Raw genomic sequence first — 22,374 nt, forward strand, 5'->3', positions numbered from 1 at the left:
TTTTGTGAAAATTGGATAAATTGAAATAAATGCTAGAAAAAGATAAAATTGCAGAAATCTTTTGTGTGCATAGCTAGCAACAGACAGATTTGGGGGCATGATGGATTTCTGCTTTCCATTTGATGGACTAGTGTGTAGATCAAGAGTTTGGGGCACTTCATTTTGGTCCTGAGTTTCTCCATAGCAAAAGTATGTCAAAGGAGTGTTACCAACAGACTGTTTTGATGATGAGTAAAACATATGGTAATGTTAGGTGAAATCTAAAAGGAATGCCAGGCTAAGGAAATCAGGATTGTGGGGTGGTTTCTTAGTAATATGTTCAGGGTTTCTGTGTTGATTAGGTGTACAAGTCTTCTGTCTAGTAAAGCTCATATAAGCATCTGTTTGAGTGAAAAAAAGTTTGATTCTACTGTATTTAACTTTTGGTCTGTTTCCTGACTAATGAATACTGTCCACAAAAGCTACAACAAAGGGGTGTGGGGAGAGAGGGGGCATATGGAATTATTTCTCAGGGAAAGCACAGCAAGTTGTTTTGAAGTGTGCCTTAAACTTTGTGTTTAGATAATACTGCCATTGGCCCTTCAGCCTTGTGCTGACATGGATTAGAAAGAGGGCATCCCAGAACATACCCAACAGATGAGGAGATTTTGGGGCTTCAGAAGCCACCTTGTTCTGTTTCCCTGAAATAAAATGCATAACACTAGACAAATGAGCTTTCCAGATTTTTAATGCTACAAGCCCTTTTCGATTTTTTTTTCTTTCTGAATTAACAGACTCTTATAAAACATGTACCTCTGAAATTAATACCTGTGTTCAGACACTTGTGCCATGCTTAAGCTCTTGCTGGAGTTGGTGGATTGATGCCTCAAACTCACAACAGGGAATTCCGTTCTCCTTTCTCTCTTGACAGTTGTTCATACAGTTATATCAACAGATTAAGATGCTCCTCTGAATAATTTTTAAATGCAGATTACTTGGTTACAAGATGATTTGCATAAATGCACTTGAACCAGAACCAAAAGACTGTATTGTACAGTGTTTCTGTTCATTTTATCTCTGCTTTTGCAGATCTTGAACAGTTACGTATTCTGAGTCTGTTATATAAAGAAGCAAGGGAGTTCAGTCATTGCTCTGTAAGAAGCCTAACAGCATGACATACTGCCTGAATGACCATGTAGTAATGATTCATGAGTAAGTAGTTCCTGAAGAGATTTATTGAGAGCCAGTATTCGTTCAGTGAGAGATTTACCCTAAATGATTTTACCAACACAGTCTATACATACTGTCCATTTTGATCCATGGGCAATGCAAGACTATTCTGTGTTAGGTAGTTTTATGTTTATTACAGTGAACTCAGATCTCTTGTATGTTCTTCTGTCTATTCCCTTGATTCCTAGAGTGATGTGCAAGGTTAGACAGGACAGCATTAAAGCTTTTCACTGACAAAAGTCGTCCTAGCTGTCAGTCCTATTGCAGATACCCATCTCAGCTTGTCTGATTCACATTCTGATCATATGAATTTCTGATGTATACTAAGAATCCAACTTACTACACCTGACGGCTTGAGTGTTGGGTGACAGAGCAATGCTGCCAGGGGGAGTTGCCTGTTACTTTGAAAATTTTCATAACTAGCAGAAAAATGTCTATGGGGAAGAACCATTCTTGTGAATGGAAAAACTTTTCTGGTTAGGTATTTTTGTCACATTCTAGGATCCAGTAAAGATTTGCATAATGAAAATCCCTGACTTCGTACTTCCAAATCAGCATGTGAGCCTAGCATCTATCACTATCATGGCACATCTAGGAGAAATTTGAACGCCTCCTGTTCAGTTAGGTTGTGCTAGGCCTCCTCATTTCCAGAGCTATCCGAGTTCCTCTTCATGCTTTCCTGTCGCTTATCTCTTGAACTTCCTCAATGGGGTGTTGTGTTGCCTCATGAAGGTCACAGAAAGCTCCTTTAGAACTTGGTGTAATGTGCTGTATTGTGCTTTGCTCTTAAAGGTGCTGCTGTCATTTCAGCATGAGGGTAAGTGCCAGAACATTTTGATCAGAGGTTTTTTATATGCTCTTTCACAGGACAATGATTACTGCAGCCATATTATTTATCCTGAAATTCCAGTAACGCATTTGATCTGCCTGTCTTCCCAAAACTATGCTCAGCATAAGTGACTTGATGTATCCAGAAAAAAACATTTTTAAGTATGTTCCTTTGTGAGCGTAGCCAATATTTCATGGCAGAGATCTGAGAAGATAACATGTATCGTGTCAAAAAGCCACAGGTTTGAAAAGGCTTAGTGGAGTCTCGCTGGTGGTTGCTGCTATTTTAAGTTTTGTTAAAAATGGATTTCAATTTTTGTCCTCCTTACATTTCAAGGAAAATGAGAAAAGTTATCAAGATGGAAGGGGATGCATATCTTCCATTTGGCAAGAACTTGACTTGCTTGTGAGAACTTCAAGCCCAAATCTTGCAAAATAGACTTAAAATGATTGCTGACATTGTGGCTGACTGCTGTGCGTTGAAAACTCTACAAAAGCCCATGCTTCTAAATTCAAGAAGGAACAATGAATGAGGGTTGGGTTTTTTTTCTGTCTATAGCAGTGCACAAATTATAGTCCTCTACAGTGGCTGATGATGGTACCCAGTAGTACCTGGGTACTGCTGTTGTTTCAGCTATCATTTTAAGCCTTTTGGATATTGGGCCAATTGAGTATGAAAGCCTGTAGTTGTTCCTTATTGTAGCTTAAAACAAGAAAACCATGTGCAAATGCTTTTGCAGGAAACTTGTTTTAATTTCCCTGAAGAATTAATGATATGTCAAATGCGAGAAGATTCAATGCTTACAGTTATGTATGGGATAAAAAGCAGTTAGGAAGTCATATTGGAGAGACTATGAACAAATAAAGCAAGAACGAACGTATTACCATGACATAGCCAAATCGGTCCCATCTGCTTGTGAAACAGTGCGATGAGGTGTTGGGCATTTGGGGCCTCCGCATTCTGTAGTCATCTCCCTAAGATGACTTTTTCCTTGCAAGGTTACCGTCTAATCAGCACAAGAAAAATTATAAGCAGGCTGGCAAAGCTTCATTCTATACATGATCTGTGCAGCTGAGAGGCAGCAGCTAGTTTTTGCTGTTGGTTATCTCTCTGTCTTGGTTGAGCATTGTGCAAAAGCTCCATTGGCAAGATGTGTCACAGTACAGCCATATGTTGTTTATAAGATCCTGAATGTCACGTGTTCTGTTATTTGACAGGATCAAGTCCTTCATGCAGTCTTCTCACATTTATAGCCATATCTGGTCATCTGATGCTTTTCTTGCTCTAGAAAATGTCTTAAAAAAGCCAACAAACAAAACGCCAGTAAATTTCAGTGTTTTCAGATTGCTGGTGAGCTACTGTCCAGGTTTTATAGTTCAGTCTGATCGGGCTAGCAAATAATTAATTTCTGCAGCTGAGCAGCCGAATATTGGGCTCTTGATATCTCATCTGGACAGTAATTCAACTTCTGGAGGTACAAGTTTGGAAAGAACACTTACTGCTGTGGTCATAATCCACAGTCTGAGCATCGGGTAGCTCATGAGATCTTCCACTGTTGCTTGCAGGTGAAGGATGACACTATGATGCATTCCAGATTGGCAGGAACAAAATATTGTATTGCTGTGGGAAAGCAGAAGTTGAAAAACTTACTGTTTTATATTAAAGCTAATTCTTTGAAGTATTACCAATTTAGTGTCACAGCCTACCTTGTAATTGTTTCTTAAGTCCTCCGCAGTCACAAGCCTGAAGTATTCAAAAAGCTTTAAAGATCAGACCTTACAGGAGAGGTATAGGGTTTATGCATACAGATGCAGTTATTCAAAATGTTAAGGTCAAAATGTTCTCGTGGGACCTAGGCACGTGTGCGTTGAGATTTATGCTGTAATCCCTCCAAACCAACTAGTATAGAAAAAGGTTTACGTTGGGAGGGGTGGGGGACGTGTGGCAAGGGGAGAGTGATGTGAATAAAGTAGTCAACAACTTTCTTGTGCGTTGATTTTTTTATATAGTACTCTTTCATTATCAATCAGCTATTTTTACTTTTTACAGCATAGTGTTGATGTATGCTCATATGGTGGAAAATACTGGACACAAGATCAAAGGTTGTGTAGCAGAGCACCTCTTATCTTGGATTAATACTTGTATCAGCTAATGGAAAGATATATTTGCTGACCTCCCTAATAGAGGTGACTAATAAGAATATGTTTTTGCAGAAAAGATCCTAATAACAAAATGAGTCGTGTTTCATATAGATGCCATTAATTTGAAAATATTGGATGTTTATACATATGTAAATGTTAAAATTCTCCTTCCTTCAAATACCATAATAATTTCTAATTACTTTCATGGGATGAGAGGTTCACAAAAGCCGAATTCGGCACTTAAGCACCTATTCTATGGATGCAACATTTAGAAGTAATGCATACTGTGGATGACATAGGGTGTGCTGTATAGACATGCAGAATCGTGTAAGATCGAATTTTGCAAGTTCTATAATTGCTGTCCTGAAGATAGGACAGTCTGATGTTTGTGTGTTGGCTTTTTTTTTACAGAAACCTCTTACATGAGGATCCATTTTATCAACACAATTTGTGACAAAACAAGTTTGTGTTTGACAGACAGGGGAGACAGAATTACCTTACTGCAACGTGTGAAACTGCATATATGCAAAGACTCTTGTTTCTTTAGCAGCATAAGAGCAAATAATCAAAGCTCATATTTGTATATAAATAAAACATGATATTTAAGTAGTGTAATACTAACCCAATTTGGACAGCCTAGTGGGAAATAGAGGTTAAAATCAGTATGGAAATTGTCGATTCTGATGAGAAATTCTCAACATTTGCCCTAATCCCAAAATGCCTGTTCTCAAGAAAGATGATGGGCACTTAAAAGAATCCAGTTTCTGCACTCCAGGATCATAGCATGCTGACACTCAAAGCGTGTGAAATGTAGATGCCAGGAAGATTTGCATGAGAAAAAGCTTTTGAAGCATGCTAAACTACTAATATAGATGCACCTTTTGAAATTTAGACACATGGTAGCTGGGACTAACTGGTATGACTTCAGAAATAATTTTCCTTTGTCTTTTATTGCCTACTAGATCATTTGTGATATCTGCCATAGAGCTCAAATGGGTTCACCCCTTAGGAAGTCAGAATACTGTCAGAATTATATTAATAGTTCAAAAACTGATAGATAACCTGATGTTTTTCAGAAATTTACTAGGTATGCCTATGCTTAATCAGAAGTGCACAGATTTCTTCAGATTAAGTTATATTTTTACTGTGCATCAGGCATTCTATAGAGACTGCCTGTATACATGCTTTATTCCTTGAAAATATAAATAGCTTACTTTTTTTCTTTGTGAGATAAGCTGCTTCATGTAGGTAAAATCTTTCATGTGAAAAATTTACCACTGAATAACTGGTGTACTGCATTTATTTCAGCCTTTCAGCTTTTTTTATGGATGTACCTGTACATTTAGTATGAGGTGATTGCATTGCAGTTTTGGTTCTTCTGTGGCTACAGGTTTATTAGGTTTCTGATCTGCTTACTTCTGGAGTTAAAATTCATTCCTGCTGGGGGGCTTCTTCTTGGTTTTTTTTGTACATACAGGGGCGAAGGAATTAGGCTGCTGCACACTGCCCCCTTAAACCAAATGAGTCATTTTGTGTGAGTCTAGTTCAGCTGACAAATGTATTACTGACAACTTAAGCTCTTTATCTATAGTGCTTTTTTACCATCTTGCCCTTCTGCTGTCTCAGAGATAATGCAATGTATGGTTGTCTTTAAAATACAAGTCTCTTTCTTTGACTCTCACAAATTAAATCCTATTAAAATCATAGCTGTATTTTCTATCTAAGCTAAACACTATGAAAATCACCCATTCATTTCCATTTAAATAAGGGTTTTGAAGCCCCCAATCCATCTTACAGGGAATATGTAGCATTTCTGGAATCAGCAAGTTCTGTTTCATCACAGCCCTGCTGGACACCTGACATTAGCCCTTTTTTCAGTTTCTTTGCGTGGGCTGCAGCTGAATGTCAGCAGGGACTCCCTCAAACAGCCAGGCCTTTGCTTCTGCGGTGCATTCAGCAGAATCTATTTCCCAGAAACGCTGCCAAAACATTAACTCTTTGAGAATGGGAAAGAATGATTTCTTATAGTGACCAAATCCTATTCTAGCATTTGGCATGCGATCTCTTTTGACCTTAATGTGGTTCATCCTCTTACAGATGTTTGAAACACTTTCATTGTGACGATCATGAGAGAAGGCGTGATAATGCAAAAGTTTGTAAATGTGCATGCAGATTTGCTGGCAAGAAAAGCACCTGTAGGTTCTGTTGTTTTCTGGTACACTACATTTGGGGGTAGACCTTACTGAATTATCCTTCTGACATAAAATGCATAATAATTATTGTATCTTTTCTTTCCAGACTAGTAGCATTGTAGTCATGATGATCACCTAAGTAAGGCAGTGTTCGTAGGTACTACAAGTACCTCTATTTCAGACCTGGAAGGGCTTTTGTAGCTGAAAGCTTGTTTCTTTTTCCCAACTTTAAAAATAGTTGGCTGAATGAGAGATTAGTTGTAAACTGGCAGCTTCAGAAACCTAGTTTCTGGTCAGTTGACACATTACATTTATCTCTTTTTTTGTTTGTTTGTTTTGTTGTTTTTTCTTTATCCCTGGGTTGGATCCTGGAAAATAAATAAAGAAATACGTGATATCTTATAAAAAAGCAAAGCTGTCCTATGTCTTTCCAAGCACTTGCTGTTTTCTACATGAAGAACAGCTTGATCACTGAGTAGATTCGCAGAAAACTGCCAAATACATATGCATCATAAAGCTGTCATTCAGTACAGGATGTACTGGTCTTGTGGGTTAACAGTAGAAGTAATCAGGAAATTCTCAGTCGCTAACTTTGTCAATAATATTTTTATAAGAAACTTTTATTGAATCTGCTGATTTCAGCCAAACTTTGGTTAGGAACAGATTTCTTCCCTCTGGAGAGGAATTTCTGATGAAAAATTAGAGAGAAGTGAGGTGAGATCAACTCCTGAGCAGGAAATAGACTTGATCAGGGATGCTAATTGGGAGATGCTAAGGGGCCCTTGGCTAAATCAGACGAAGACCTTGAGCCGAGATTCATCTTCCCTTTATGGCTCTGGAATGTGACAGACGTAGGTTTAAATTCCTAAGTCAATCAGTATTCAGATATCTACAAAAAGCAGAATCTTAGTCCCTTCTGTAAGAATATTATGTTAGAGATCCACTCTAGAACAGCTTATTGTGTGCTGACTGGAGCCTTGTTTGGGGTATATGAAGATGATGAGTAAGAGCTTGAACCTTTATCTCCCAGGCTGAAGATCTTCTAACACACCACTAAGTATTCTAGTAGGACCTCTCTTTTTCTGCCTGTCCTTTCCATCACCCCGTATTCTCTTGCTCATGAATATGAGAGTCTTCAATGTTTTCCCAGTGTAAAAGGAGATATTTTTTTGAGTCGTTGAGTTTTGCACAATGTAACAATGCTTCCCACCTCATTGTGGCACATATCTGTGCCACCGTGTCATATAACTGCATGTTATATTTTCCCTTGTTGCTGGGTTCTTCTCCTTTTTGCTGATTGTTGACAGGAATCTCTTGAACATACTGATTTTTTTCTTGATATTCCAAAAACTAAAGTAATTTCCCTGGTTAACCTACTTGGGATTTAAATCTGGGAAATTAAGGAAGAACTACAGAAGTGTTCTTGCCACTGTTGCAGAACTCACAGGTCTAATTTAGGCATTTAGACTTCCTGAATAAAATATGGGATGAGTTATGTGTCTGATCACCGTAGTTGCAAAGACAGTATCTGCAGTGTGAATAGCCTAAATCAGCAAACCAAAACCAGACAAATACGTATTGGAATCTTAAACATGGTAGCTTGGTAGGTCAAGCTCTGTCTTGCAAAGATGAGTGTGAAAATAATTTATTTAAAAAGCATGTCACAATTTAATCCTTTCTTTCAAAATCATGCTGGTAGCAATGGCTACCTCCTTTTGATCTAAAATGTAGGGTTATAATACAGGCCTTAGCTGTATAGTATCAATTAAATTCCTTTTTCTGTCTGAGTAAGTTAAAATGCACATCCCCCACTTCCTTTGGAATGGTAAGATGATAAACATTTAAGTTAATTGAAACTATTGCTATTCAGGTCTTTCTGTTCTTATGTGTTCTACCAATTAAAACAAGAAGCTGTGGTCTCTTCAGTATTTTCTGTCAGGCCTACTGAATCTTTAAATATTTCATGCAAAATGAAAAAGCTTCAACAAGGAGAGATGAAAAGAGCCGCCTGCAGCAAGCTTCCCAAACTCACCAGTATAGCAATAGGTATGTTGCATTATCCTGAGACTGCAACAACAGGACTGCTTTGTGAACCAAATATAAGGAACTTCTGTATCATTGGCTGTAGTCATACTGTAGGTTAGAAACACATCTAACCAATCTGGGAAACGTGAATTTGAATCCTGTTAGTTGGAGGCAAAGATTCAATCATGTTCTGCCTTAGAGATGGAAATTTTGTGCTGCTGGAAGAAAGGCAAACTGCATAGAGCCCAGTTAACAAATTTTAGGTTGCCCCATGGAAGTAATACAGGCAGAGGAACACCTGGTAAGGGATTGTGTTTGCACCTCACCCTTCTAGGATTTACATTTGAGGTGGGCCTGAAGGGGCTTAGCTTTGTCAAGAGAAAAGTACATTAGGCATAAGAAGCAAGAGACTCACTAGAGAACTGTGCTCACAAAAAATCTGATTTGCAGGTGTAGTTATAATTTGTAGTGAGGCTTAAAGATCAATTTTCGTTACTTAAAAAAACAGGGAATCCTCAAGGTCTGAAATAAGAGCAATAAGCTTCAAGCAAAGTACAGGTTCAACATAATTGCTTTCACTTTAATTATGTTACCTTTATTAAGCTAATTAAGAAAAGCATGATTGGTACTTATTCAGCAGAGTATGACGTAACCAAGCTCAGTGGTATTAAGAGTATTTTTACTTGTTTATTTCTAGATAAGGTGATTTCAACAGTATTTTTCAAGTTTGATTGAGTCAGGTCTTAGAAACAGGATTAAGCATTAGTGGCTAGTATCGCATGAACTTGGAAAATATTTTGCCTTTCTGGGATAGTCACTGATTTAAAAGTGAAGTTTAAGAAATCGATGAGAAGCTAATAAGTCTTGCCTGCTCCTTCAGAGGGTAAAGGATGTATTCTTTGAAATTACATAAAAGAGCAATGTTAAATGGAAAAGTAGATTATTTATGTTGCTAATAAATAAAGGGTATTGTTCCATTGTTCTGAAAATCATAAAATTTTTTGGAAAGCAGAGAAGAGAACCCATTTTGCATACATCTTGCATGTTGGAAAGGAGTGGGTGTCAAAAGCAAAGAATAATTTTCTGTGCTGTATTTTCCAGTTACCTTTTACATAATGAGGTTTGTTCTCAGCTGACCAGTTCAGGGAACAGTGATAGAAATTCATAAACTTGGTCCTAATGCTTCCTCTAGTCCCACCTCTTAATTTTTCCTGGGAAACTGAATTCCAAGCAGTTGCTGACCATTTGTGTCAATGGTATTAAATTTTGTATCCTATCATGTTTTTGAATCATGTAATAGATTTTGGTTCTTGGGCCCAAAAGTTGCATGGGGGCTTTTCCAACTTTGGGGGAGACAATTTCTGTGGGTCTGAGACACAGTTTTTGCCTACGTAGCCTGAAGTGAGATTTTACAGCAAATCAAATGGTAAAAATGTGGGAGTTTGGTTGTGGTTATTTAGTCCATTGATGCTTATAAATAACCCAAGTTTGATTCTGAGACAACACTGAGTAGAGGAAGTAATTTCATTTAGTAGATGATGTGGTTGTTCAGAAGAAGCTCTTTTCTTGCCTGGGAGAAAGGAAATGCTGAAGTGGCAGTATGTGGAGAGGCAGGTGGAAGCATGTGGGAATTTGTTTGTTAGCTGGAGGAACAACACACAGCTGGGCTGTGGAAAAGTAGGGCTTTTCAAATACAAATGGAATTAACTCGTGTGTGGAATTGTACGGTTATATCTAGTGAAGTTATTGTTTAATTTTAACGAAATTTAGGGATATTCTCTCACTGCTGCTGTTGTAGTCCTGCTGACTTTATTGGTGTTGTGTAGGTACAGAAGAGGCAACCTTTTTAATGAGTGCAGTGTGTTTTCTCTTACAGCTTGGTCAACGTATGTTAATTGAACATGTGTAGTAGTTTTGATTGCCTACCTGCACGCTGGCATGTTTGTCATACTGGCTCAGTTTTAAGGCTTGGAGGTTGTCTGACATTCTCACTTTGACTGTGGTTTGGAGAAATCACAATAAATGAAAATGGAAATCTTTAATTTAAAAAATAAAGAGAAAAGGAGTGGTTTCTAAAAACATTTTCAAAATCCATATTGATTTCCTTGAGATATTTCTTTTCTTCTCTTATACTGCTAAATGCTGACTTGAAAATAAATCTAAGCATCCACCAATATATAAACACAACATACCTTTTAGAACAGAGTAGTTAATCATCCCTTCACCTAATATGCCTGTGCTATGTTACTACACAGATTCTATAACCTAAAGTGTAGTTTTAGATTAACAGAATTAGTAACTGCCAAGTATTGTGTTACTGAAATAGAAGAAAAGACAATTACAGCGTCTTAAATCAATCATGAAGCTATGCATTTAAGCTGATTTCAGTTTATGCTGATATGGTAAAGGATATCATGGTTCCATTTCCTTCTCCGCCACCTCCTTGACTGCACATTCACACCCCTGCTTTGCACCACGATCATCATTGGTGTAGTCACACCATCAGCTGGATAAGAGATCTGGCTGGAGAGATGTTTTGTTTGGTTTTGATGGAGCTGATTTTCAGCCAGGTGAAGTTTTGATCCAGTTGTCAGTGACAGCCACCTAAGGAAAGACAGAGAGCTGGCCTGTTCCTTTTAGTGGCAGTGGGGACTTAGGTGACCTAATTGTGAAACACCACCTTTAGTTTTGAAAAGCTCTTTTTAGACCAGAAGACAAAATGAGGGGAAGTACTCGGTCTAAAGTACTGACCTTCGTAAAGAAAATGGGATTGAACTGCTTTTATGCACTGTTCTATACAACCAAACTAACTGTTAATGTTTCTAAACCAGGTTAAAGGTAGGTGCAAATACTACCTTCTGTCTATTGTCTTTTCATAGAATCACAGGATGTTTGGAAGAGACCTCTGGAGGTCAGCTGGTCCAAGCCCCCTGCTCAAGCAGGGCCACCAAAAGCCGTTTACCCAGGACCGTTTCCAGACAGTTTTTGAGTATCTCCAAGGAATTTTACATACAAATTGTGACAAATATATTCCTGAAGTAATACTTAAACCAAAATCTTTTTACATCTCCTCTTTTCACAGATACTTGAGTGAAACCAAGTACTTGGATTTATGTCAAACATATTAATTTGGCACCATCTTTACATTATAGACCTTAACAGCATGTCTCCTGCGTCAAGCTTGACAATAGATTATAACTGACTAACTAGTACTTTAGTCCTAGTGAATACTGGAAGTAGCTGTATTGCAGACACTGATTTTTGGAATACAAAGGTATTTTCCAGGCATAGGTCCATCTGACTTGTTCACATTCAGACTAAATTGTAACCATGTCTGCCACTCTTAAGGTAGTACAGATGTATCACTTGGTGCGTATCTCATCCCTGGTAATCAGATCTTTGTTCAGTGTGTTAGTACTTCTCCATTATTATCTTAATACTTCTGTCTCACAGAGAAGAAAACAAATGTTTATCTAAATATGAAGTGAGGATGTTTTTCTAGGCAAACTGTGCTTCTCCTATATTATCCCATGATATTAACCCACTGTATTCACAATCATTGAGACAGGATTTTTTGTCTTGCACAACCACAAATTGCTGCTGATCATTTGCTTGACTTCACATTCCTCTTTGTAAAGTGGTAGTTTCTGTTCTGTACTAAATTCCTCATGCATAAAATCGTATGATGTGACCCTTCTCCCCGGTCATCATATATCCAGTTTTCTATAGTTGTAGTTCTTCCTGACATGCTGAAGTTTCTTCTGTAAGTGAACTGGGAAGTCTGTGCTACGTATAGTGATAGTACTGAAGACGTTGGGAGCTTTCATGGCTGATTACATTTTATTGGATGGTATGTAAGTTCTAATAGTGACATGTCCCTCTGCATTGTCAAGATAGTAATTCTAGTCTAGGACTTATTATGCAGAATTCTTCTATAGGGTAGGCAGACATTTGGAAAAGAATATTTTAAGCTCAGCTTACTGACAAATGCCTACTGACATTTTCCCATTTGAAATAGTGACTCACTCAAGTTGGTGGGAGTGAGAGTGTCACCCAAGTAAGAGGTTTCTAGGTTAAAGCAACCTCTACGAGGCATAGAAGGAGGGACTAGAAATTTCTGTAGTATAGCCCAGCTCAACCTAAATTCTGCTTTCAAAAAAACATTGTTGGTCTGTTGGTGTTGCAGTTTCCTCTTAGTTGGTAGTTCAGGAGGACTGATGTGCCTCATGCTGTTCTCTTTATTTCTCCAGTGGAGGGAATCCTCTGATTTTATTTATTTATTCTTTTAGCATATGCAGATGACTATCCAGGCTCTCCAAGATGAGCTTCGGATCCAGCGGGACCTGAACCAGCTGTTCCAGCAGGACAGCAGCACTAGAACCAGTGAGCCCTTTGTGGCAGAGCTGACAGAGGAAAACTTCCAACGACTTCATGCAGAGCACGAACGCCAGGCCAAGGAACTCTTCCTGCTACGCAAAACCTTAGAAGAGATGGAACTGCGTATTGAGACACAGAAACAGACCTTAAATGCACGTGATGAGTCCATCAAAAAGCTGCTGGAGATGCTGCAGAGTAAAGGTCTGTCAGCAAAAGCCACGGAGGAAGATCATGAGCGAACAAGACGGTTGGCTGAAGCAGAGATGCACGTGCACCACTTGGAGAGCCTTCTCGAACAGAAGGAAAAAGAAAACAACATGCTGAGAGAGGTAAGTGACCAAGCTCTGGGTTCATCTCCAATCTTAAGCTCTTCTGTCTCCTCTCCATTTCACAGCTGTAAGGAAAGAATCTTCCATCCTCTCTATAAGCTGTATTTTACATTGCAGGCTTGACAGAATTTGTACCTGTTTTAAAACTTCTTTATGGCTTCCTTGTGTGTGTTTTTGGGGGTTTTGTGCTTTATGCCCCACTTTTCCTGTAGCGTCCATATGAAGCTCTGGGGGTGAATTGTCACACAAACTGTAAAATTCATTCTTCCGTTCTATTTTAGTTTGAGAGAAAGTACCTACCTGTATTTAGGAGAGAGCTGAGAGAAATCTTTGCAGGAGTAATGGATGATTGCTCTACGGTTTCCATGGTAACAGTCGTCTTGCTGTGAAGGGTATTTGATAAAACTATTAGCTGCCCTGGATGCACAGCCAAAAAAAAGATTACTTAAAGGGACACCGCTGTACACACAGTAACTGCTTCTCCCATCTCTCTGAAAACAGAAAAGAAAAAACATTGTTATATCCGTGTTGCACCTTAGAGGAGTACAATGGCAGGCATTCTTCACTATTATTCATCCTAAACTAATTATAATAAAATATAGGCTATATATAAGTATCTTAGAAAAACAAAGGAAAATTAATGAGTTGTTGTGTAGCCAGTGTCATTACGTTTCTTGATATTGTTAAATGCATTTTACTCTTGTCACCCAGCCTCCTAAAGTGTTCTAATATTAAGTTCTAAAAGGCTAGTAATTCAGCATGTGTTATGTACATACACAAGTATGTATGTATATGCGTGTATTCTCTAATGATAAGATTTTCTGTAAAGACTATTTTACATACATCTGTAGATCGAATGCATGCATTGATATCTATACATGTATGGGTAATATGTGTGTGTGAATCTAATGACCTGTTTTGGGCATTGCATGTCTACTTTGTGGTTCAGCATTTTTTTGAAAGCCACATACACAAGACTTAAGCCCCCTCTCTAAGAAGCCAGGGAAGCAAGGTCTGGCACAGAGGTTTTTGAGATGAGTGTTTGCAGCAAATAAATACTTCTTAACGCCTCTTATTCATATGTTTTCCGTGGTCTAACCCATTGTACTTGTGGTCTTGCAAGCATTTATATAAGAAAGCTAGAGCCCATTGCGTTTCTGAGCCAGATTTAGGCCAGATTTATTTTTTTAGAGCAGTAATCTCTTGAGTGTCTGGAGTGAAGATAATATGATTCCAGAGTTTCTACACTATGGTTTTCCCTTTATTTAGCAACCAATGATAATTCTGTCACAATTTTTGTATCTATTTCAGGAAGAGAGCCCCAAATGGTTTCCGTTTGTTTCTGCTTTAAGTCCAGCAACATAAATGAAAAGCTGGCAGGAGCTGTATAATTTTTTAGGAATGTGGTTACTTTTGTTTCTGCTACTGATGAGCAGATGTTGAGAGATAAGAATACTTGTTTCATTCACGCATATCTGGAAAGCATCAATCATTTGAATCCTAGCCTTTATGGTGAAAGATTTCCTGGAGAAGGTAGAGATGAAGTTACTGACTTTGAAAGTGCAAATGCTGTTTTTCCAACATGTTAAAATTAATTACTCCTTGCTGCTCACCCAGCTTTAACGCATTGAAAAAGGTAAGCTAGGTTTACTGTAATTTGTCACTCAAGCTATTGATAGGGCGTGGGATCCAGCCTTGAAGCTGAGCACCCTAGTAGCCTTGGAAACATGGTGCCATGTGCAGAGATGCCAAATTATCTCTTTATGGAACTGGGTCACATCAGGAAGGGTTTTGTTAGTATCTGTGTGTTGTCCTTGAGCTCTGAGCTAGACTGAGCTAACTGAACCCAGGCTTGTCTGCATGCAACTCAGGTCTCATGCTTGGGTCTCCAGGAGACTGGAGAAAATCAGGGGATGTTGCTGAATTGTAGCTGACTGCATCTGACTTCCTGAGCATCAAGTTGCTGTGCTCTGCAGGATCTGGTTCAGATTTGCTACCACTGTTCCACACTTGGAAGTTTTCTCTGTGCAGAATCTCTTAGGTGTGTCTGCATCCTCCTCCTCAGCTAATCTTCTATTATGTGTTTATCTGTATTTCCATAGTTTTAGGTTATTGTAGCCCTTTGCTACCCCGGATACTGACTGTGGCATATTGGAGCTGCCTTGAAGAAATCCATCTACTTTCTTTATAGTTCTATATCTAGCATTCCCAGTATCTGGAAAGGCATGCAAAACTCTTCTTTAAATACTGTTGTTAAAGGAAGCATTAGTATCTCAAAGGGATTTGTATGTGCTTGGGAGATCAGCATTTAGACTTCGTGTCCTAACACGTTAGAAAAGCTGAGAAAAACTGTAATAGCAGTTTTGACCATCTTAGCTAAAGCAAATTCTGAGATGTCAGAATCCACTAGTACTGTTTCTGACTTATAAGTGTGTTAGACTTCTGGTAAAAATCTTTGCTGGGAATAATAATAATAAGATCTGCATCTTGAAGCAAAAAGGTATCCCTCGATTTTTCAACTTTGAAACCTACGTGTAATTCAAAGTGTGATGTTGAGACTCAAGGTCATCAGATGGTTTCTTAAACAGTCAGTGCAGGTACAGTGGCCAGCAGTTTGACCTTGCAAATTAAATGTGAATTCATTGATTTCTTCAGCTATTGCTATCACTGTGATTGTACTAAAGATTGGACTAATTTCCTAAGAAAAGGAAATTCTTAGAGAGCCCAGACTTAAGGTTCTGAAAAGATCATAATCAAGGAATAGCTGTACTGTTTCAGGCCAATGGTCCCTTTAGTGCAGCATTCTGTTTCACATAATGGCCATATGTGGACACTCAGGAAGGGGTAAGAACAAGGCAAGCATGATCCTTCTCTGTAATGTTGTCACATCTTCCTAACTATTTACAGATAAGGGTTTTCTTGAACTTTTTGTGACTTGTCAGTTTAGTATCCTCCATGAATCTGCCATTCAAATACATGGTCAGTGTCTTCTTGAGCCCGTGTAAACTTTTGCAGCTGTAGCATCATTTGACAAGTGGTTCTACAGGCTTATTCTCTGTTGCAGAAAGAACCCGCCTCATTTCTTTTGAATTTGAACCTGTCTCCCAGTAGCTTCATTGACAGCCTCTTGCTCTTGCACTGGAAGACACGGTGAACAGATGATCAGTGCCAAGACTGTGCCACTCACAATTTCAGATTCGTCATATCCCTTCCAAGATCTCTCTTTTTCCAGGCTGAAAAGTCCAATGCTACTTAATTGTTCCTCATATAGAAGATATTGCCTATATTTGATCATCTCCCAGAGCACTGTCTCAGTCTCCCATATCCGGGTTATGAAATAGCTTGTCCTGCAGATGGTGAGAGGTATCTCCATAAGCAATTTGACTGTCTTGGGCTTTTCCCAAATGTCCTGAATTCTGTGAAACTCAAGCAATCTTTCCATACAAGTCCATAGGAAAGATACTTTATCCAGCATAAGATGTATTTGGCAACTCACTGATACAGAGGACAGACTCTCATTAACACAAAATAATGAAATATTAAATGTCTTGTTGAACATCTGAACATAGACGTGGATCTGGATGCCCTAACTTCAGCAGATGACAGTGTGGCTGCATCACATTCCTCTACCCTAGAAAACAAGCTTAGGATTCATAGCTTATAAAAAGAGGGCTGCTATTTTCAATACCCCTTCTTAAGTCTTAGTGAAAATCATTCCTATTATTGTTGGTATTCTAGACTTAACTTTCGGAAACAAGATTATTATCATACCAGCAAGAATTACTTGATGAAATCCAGCAGCTGGACTGCAGCTTCCAGAATAGCTCCCAAGTTATATTAACTGCCACCTCATTGTTCCAGATTCACCTGTTGCAGCATTATCAGTGATGGCAGTGACAGCACATAGCTCTAAAGATAACAAAGCTTGCTGTGCTCTTTTTGACATCCTCCCTGCTCCCCGCCCCCAAAATGCTAGGTACACTGAGTAGAAATATGTTTTTCTCAGCTACACAGAGTAATAGATACACGTAACGTCAGTGTAACTTATGGCAGAATATGATGTAACTGTGTCCGCATCTGGTGTTCCAGACACTTGGAGTACTTTGGGCAGGCTGTCGTACATAAGGAACAGTCCAACATCATTACACCAACTCGGTTAAACCTTTCTCTTTTGAATTGTTCGTTACTATCTGTCTTTAGGAATGTATATCTGATGGCTGACTACAGCCTTTTGTTCAGAAACAGAAAGACGACTTTATCTAGAAGGTTTCTTCAGTAGTCAGTTCTAGTGTCAAGGTTTGCATGTTACAGTTCTGTGGAACAAGGAAAGAACCTATAGTAGGTGCACTTTGTGTCACAAAACTTGTGTTTAGTAGTAAATTACAGTTTGGGGTTTGTTTTTTTTGTTGTTGTTGGTTTTTTAAAATAATTGGGCCCATTCAAACAAGATGGATTTTTAATACAAAAACTGAGTGCAAAACTGAATTAAGGAGTTAGGCATGTAGTGCTTAACAAATAAAGGGTGGTTTTGTATGTAAAGCAGTTACTGAAATGGGTCATTCATAAGGGCACTCATTTACAATGAACTTAAGAAAAGAGGCTATGGCAGAAAAAGCTATTACTTCTTTTCATCCACAGTGTTTGTTGAAATGGCAACCCCACAAAGTCCTGTTTGTGACCTGTATTACAGTTATCTAGTGTAGCCTTATTACAAGAACTGATCCCTGTTTGTAGCTATTTTGAATCGAACAGTGCTCACTTTATTCTAGGAACAAACACTAAATTTCAGTGAGCACTCTTTATTATGTCTCCGCTTAGGGTAGATGTCTGTCAGAGCAGCGAGCAGGCACCCTAGGCTATAACATATGTATACTTGACTTAGCTTTAGATTATCAAACTTGATACTCTGATGGCCAAAGAGCAGCAGCAAGGACCTTAGGGAGAAAGGATGGATGTGCTATGTAGACGTACCATCAGAGCACTGCTGAACAATGCCCTGTGAAGAGGAAGGTTGTTTGCCTTATCTGACCAAATTTTAATTAACTGTGACAAGTTTTGCAAAGAAGTTCTTTTTCCGTGCATGTGTTAAAATTCTTAACCTTTTCTGCTCCAGGCTCAGAGAAGGATTTAGAAATTTTAATTGGAGCAATTAGAGTTATCTCAAAGAACACTTTTGTCCTTTTCCAAGATTTTGCAGCATAAATAGGACACAGTTTTAGAGAGAATTCTTGGTTTGCTAGAGTAGGTAGATTGATTCAGTTGCTGGAACTCCTACTACCATCATACTATGGGACATCTTTCTGATTAGTTAAAAAAATTAAGTTTCTGCTTTTTCTGCTGCTGCTTCATTTTTTTGACCTTTCAGAGGAGGATAGCAGGGAGAAGTGATTTAAATCAAGATAATTTAAATAGTTATGTCTTTATTAGAATTACTAGATTTGTCTAGAATTAGTTTTAAAGCATGTAGAGCTTTTGTAGAACAAAATTTGAGAAATTGGGCTATTGCAACTTGAGAGCATGCATAATTTATTCTTTTTTTATTTGCTTTTTAATACCAGTTAATACTAATACCAGTAGTTTGGATGTCTTATGTATCACTTTATAAAAGAATGGCAGTTAAAAATGACAAACATATAAAATTATTTTCATCTTTCCTCAGTTCAAAGATTGATAACTTGATAGTTCTTAGAAAATTGAAAAATTAAGGTGATAAATCACATTTTTATTTCACATCTTTCCAGACTACAGAGAAATTATAAACACCTTCTGATTTTTGTATAGCAGATTTCTGATTTTTATATAATCATATAATAATTTGTAGGAATTAAGTGAATTGAAAAAAGCAGAGCAGCGGTCATCTGTCAGGGTGTTTTCTCAGTATTATTGTTATGTTCTCATCAAAGTGAAATAATCCATAAAATTTCAATGGGTTTATTCATACACTTTTTCTAGCACAGGGGCCTAAATTTATAGAGATTTCATTTTTTTAACTTATTTCAAACAAGTTTTTTTCTATATGGATGAGCTACTTAGAATTCAAAGAGATTTATTTTTTCTTTTTATTCACACAAGGCAAAATACTAGTTCATTTTAGCACCTCCATCCCCTTTAGATGGGATTTTTAAAACTATGTGAAACAATTTGAAATGCACAAATCTGGCTGGAGATTAGAGGTTTAAAATACGTAAACTTTAATGTCTTTTGATATTTTGTTGTATTTGTCTCTGTATTACATGATTTGCTTTCTTTACAAAGTACAGCTTAGGTATACTTTCTTTGGAGATGTTCATATTATCCTACACTTTTCTTCAGTAGAGAGGAAGTTTGTGGAATTTTGTTTCCACAGGTGTGAAACTTTGCAGTAGAAGAAAAAAAAATTGAAAATACCGTTAACAAGTTTGAAGCTAATTTGAGAAGAAAATATATGCTTTTGCATCTTAAATAAGAGGGAAGAAAGGAAAAATGAAGAACTAATAGCACATACGTAAATAAACTTCTAAATTATTAGTATTCTGATTTTTTATTGACTTTTCTTTAGCTTTTGAATTCACACTTCTGTAGTCAGATTTCAACACAATGACTAGCTACTTAAAAGTAACAGAATGGTTTGAATTGGTGTGTCTCATCTTTATCTTGCTTTTACTCTAATGCTGAAGTTTTGAGGGATTTTGCTTTTGTTTCTTGCTGATTGGAATACTGAGATGAACTGGAAGCTGTGTTTTAATTTTCGCTCTAGATGATGCCTGTTTTAACAAACTTAAGTGTCCTAATATCTGAGGGTTTGATTGGATTTAGAAATCACTGTCTGAATTAATTCATAAAATTGCAAAACACAGAGATGAGTTTCTTCAGCCAGGGGTAACTGAGCTTCAAAGCAACTGACACCCTCCATTATTGATGGATGTGCAATTTTCAGCACATCTTTCAAAGTTATGCACTTTGTTAATACGATCAATTTAGTTTTCAGGGAATTAGGTTGATTGTGTTTGCAAAAGCAGGAAATGACAAATGGAAAAATACAGAAATAATTTCTGAAGTCAGTACCATGATTATTGGCTGCAAACTTGCATAACTATATCTTTTTAGTAGCAAAACTCTAATAGTAATGAGATAAATTATACAGTACTCTTATTAGACATTCTTTTTTTCAATTCAGTTTTATGCGTTGGTGAAATAGAAGTTAAAATTACTAGTATCAAGCGCTTTCTGAAAAATACTCTTAAAAATCCTGAAATGAAACAATTGTAATTCTATCACATCCCAGTTAGTAAAGATATTTGTAAGACTGAGTCATGCAGGTTGAAGGGCTCTCCAGATGTCATTTCACGCAACCTCCTGCTCAAATCGGCAGTTTCAAGTGATGGGGATTCCACAACCTCTCTGGGCACCTGATCCAGTGTTTGGTTGCTGTCATGATAAAATCTTTTCCGTATTAATGAGTCAGAATTTTCTGTGCTGCAACTTTTCCCTGTTGCTTATCATACTTCCACTATGCACTTCTGAAAGGACTTCTGTCTCCGTCATCTCTACAGCTTTCAATTAGATAGTTCTAGAGAGCATTAAGGAATCCCCCTAGGCCTTCTTTTCTTTTCAGCTGAACAAACCCAGTTCTCTCATCCTCTCCTCTTACATCGTATGTTCCAGCCCTAGCCATCTTGGTGGCTGTTGGACTTTGTTTAGCTGTTCAGTGTCTTTCTTGTACTGGGGAGCCCAAAACTGGGCACCGTACTCCAGCAGTGGTCTCACAAGAGCTGCATAGAGAGAAATAACTGCTTCCCTTCTCCTGGTTGTATACTCTTGGTAATACAGCCCAGGAAGCAGTTGGCCTTTTTATTTATTTTATTTTATTTTATTTTATTTTATTTTATTTTATTTTATTTATTTCTTCCAGTAAGGACACACTGCTCACTCCCAACTCCTGTCTTCCCCAAATTTCATAGAATCTTCAAACTTGCTGGGAGTGCTGTCTATCCCATTGTTCGGATCATTAATAACAGCACTGAATAATATTGGCCACAGTATCAGCCTCTGAGGATTGTCAGTAGCAAGCAGCTACCCATTGGACTTCATACCGCTGATCAGCAGGCTATGAGCCTGGCAGTCCAGCTAATTTTTCACCGGCCTTGTTAACCACTTATCCAGTCAGTATGTCAAAAATTTGGCTACAATGATCTTTGGAGGCCATGTCAAAGTCCTTAAGTCAAGACATTTAACGCCCACTGCTCACCACTTACCCACACCGCCAGTTACTTCGTTGTAGAAGAAAATCAGGTTAGTCAGGTACGATTTGTCCTTCTACACAATTACAGATCTATTGAATAACTTCTAAAATTAACAATGATAATTAATACTGAACTGATGGATGATACTGAAATTTTCCTTCGGTTGTAACATTTGCATTTCATTGTAATTAACTGGATCTGGGTTGCTAAAGTCTTTCAAAGATTTAGACATCAAAGGTTGACAGACAAGCCACCTGGAAAACTAAACTTTAAGTACAAAAGGTATAACATTCGCTTAGTAAGGTCTGGACTACATATTGGAGAATCAACACAAATATTTTTTAGTTAACTAAAACTATCCAGTCCGCTGAATGATACAAAGATCCTGCACAAAACATCATATTTGATCATATAAAGACATGGGTAGGCCAGTTAAGATAAAAGAAGTCAGAATTCAGCTGTGGTGTTTAATTGCACATCATATTTTTTTGTCCTTTTTTTTAAAAAAAAGAAATTAATGTATGAATGAGCATATTTGTCTTATTCTCTCTGTGATACATGCTGCCTGATTATGTAGGTTCTGCAGGAAATGGAAGGCAGGTCCATTTTTGCTTTGGAAAGTGCTTCTCTCGTGGTGCTACTGAAAGATAAGTTGCTGTAATTTTAAGCGTACAGCCTCCTCCGCTATAAACATCATCACTTAGAAGTGCACCTTCACATTTCTTCCAAATCCCATGCAAAATCAGAGGCAGAAGTAACTGAGGGAATAACAATGGCCAGGTTATGAAGGAAGAAAAGGTTCTGATTAAATTTCTCCCTTCATTATTATGCACATGTGTATAATTTATTAATATTTTTAAGACATAGTGCTGAGACTGCTCAGTATTGACTCCTACCGTGTTACCTTGCAGACCTACTTGGCAGATGTAATATGATGCACACATTTAGTTTATATCTTTTTTTTAAGTAGATTTTTTTGGAAGGAAAATGGCTATTCTTAATTGAAAATTGGTAGTGATGAAGTACCAACCGCCACTCTGGTTAAGGTGG

At 37.8% G+C, this 22,374-nt stretch overlaps 1 protein-coding gene across 1 annotated transcript in view; it reads left to right on the forward strand.

The window, feature by feature from the left end:
* The window catches only part of ERC1 (ELKS/RAB6-interacting/CAST family member 1), a 303,616-nt gene that overhangs the window by 55,420 nt on the left and 225,822 nt on the right, over positions 1 to 22,374 (forward strand). Inside the window, exon 3 of the mRNA XM_009879628.1 lies at positions 12,686 to 13,102. Coding sequence (XP_009877930.1) covers positions 12,686 to 13,102 — 417 coding nt within the window. The remainder of the gene's footprint in view (positions 1 to 12,685; positions 13,103 to 22,374) is intronic.

This window comes from Charadrius vociferus, unplaced genomic scaffold (genome assembly GCF_000708025.1).
Source record: "Charadrius vociferus isolate BGI_N301 unplaced genomic scaffold, ASM70802v2 scaffold90, whole genome shotgun sequence".
Lineage (NCBI taxonomy): Eukaryota > Metazoa > Chordata > Aves > Charadriiformes > Charadriidae > Charadrius > Charadrius vociferus.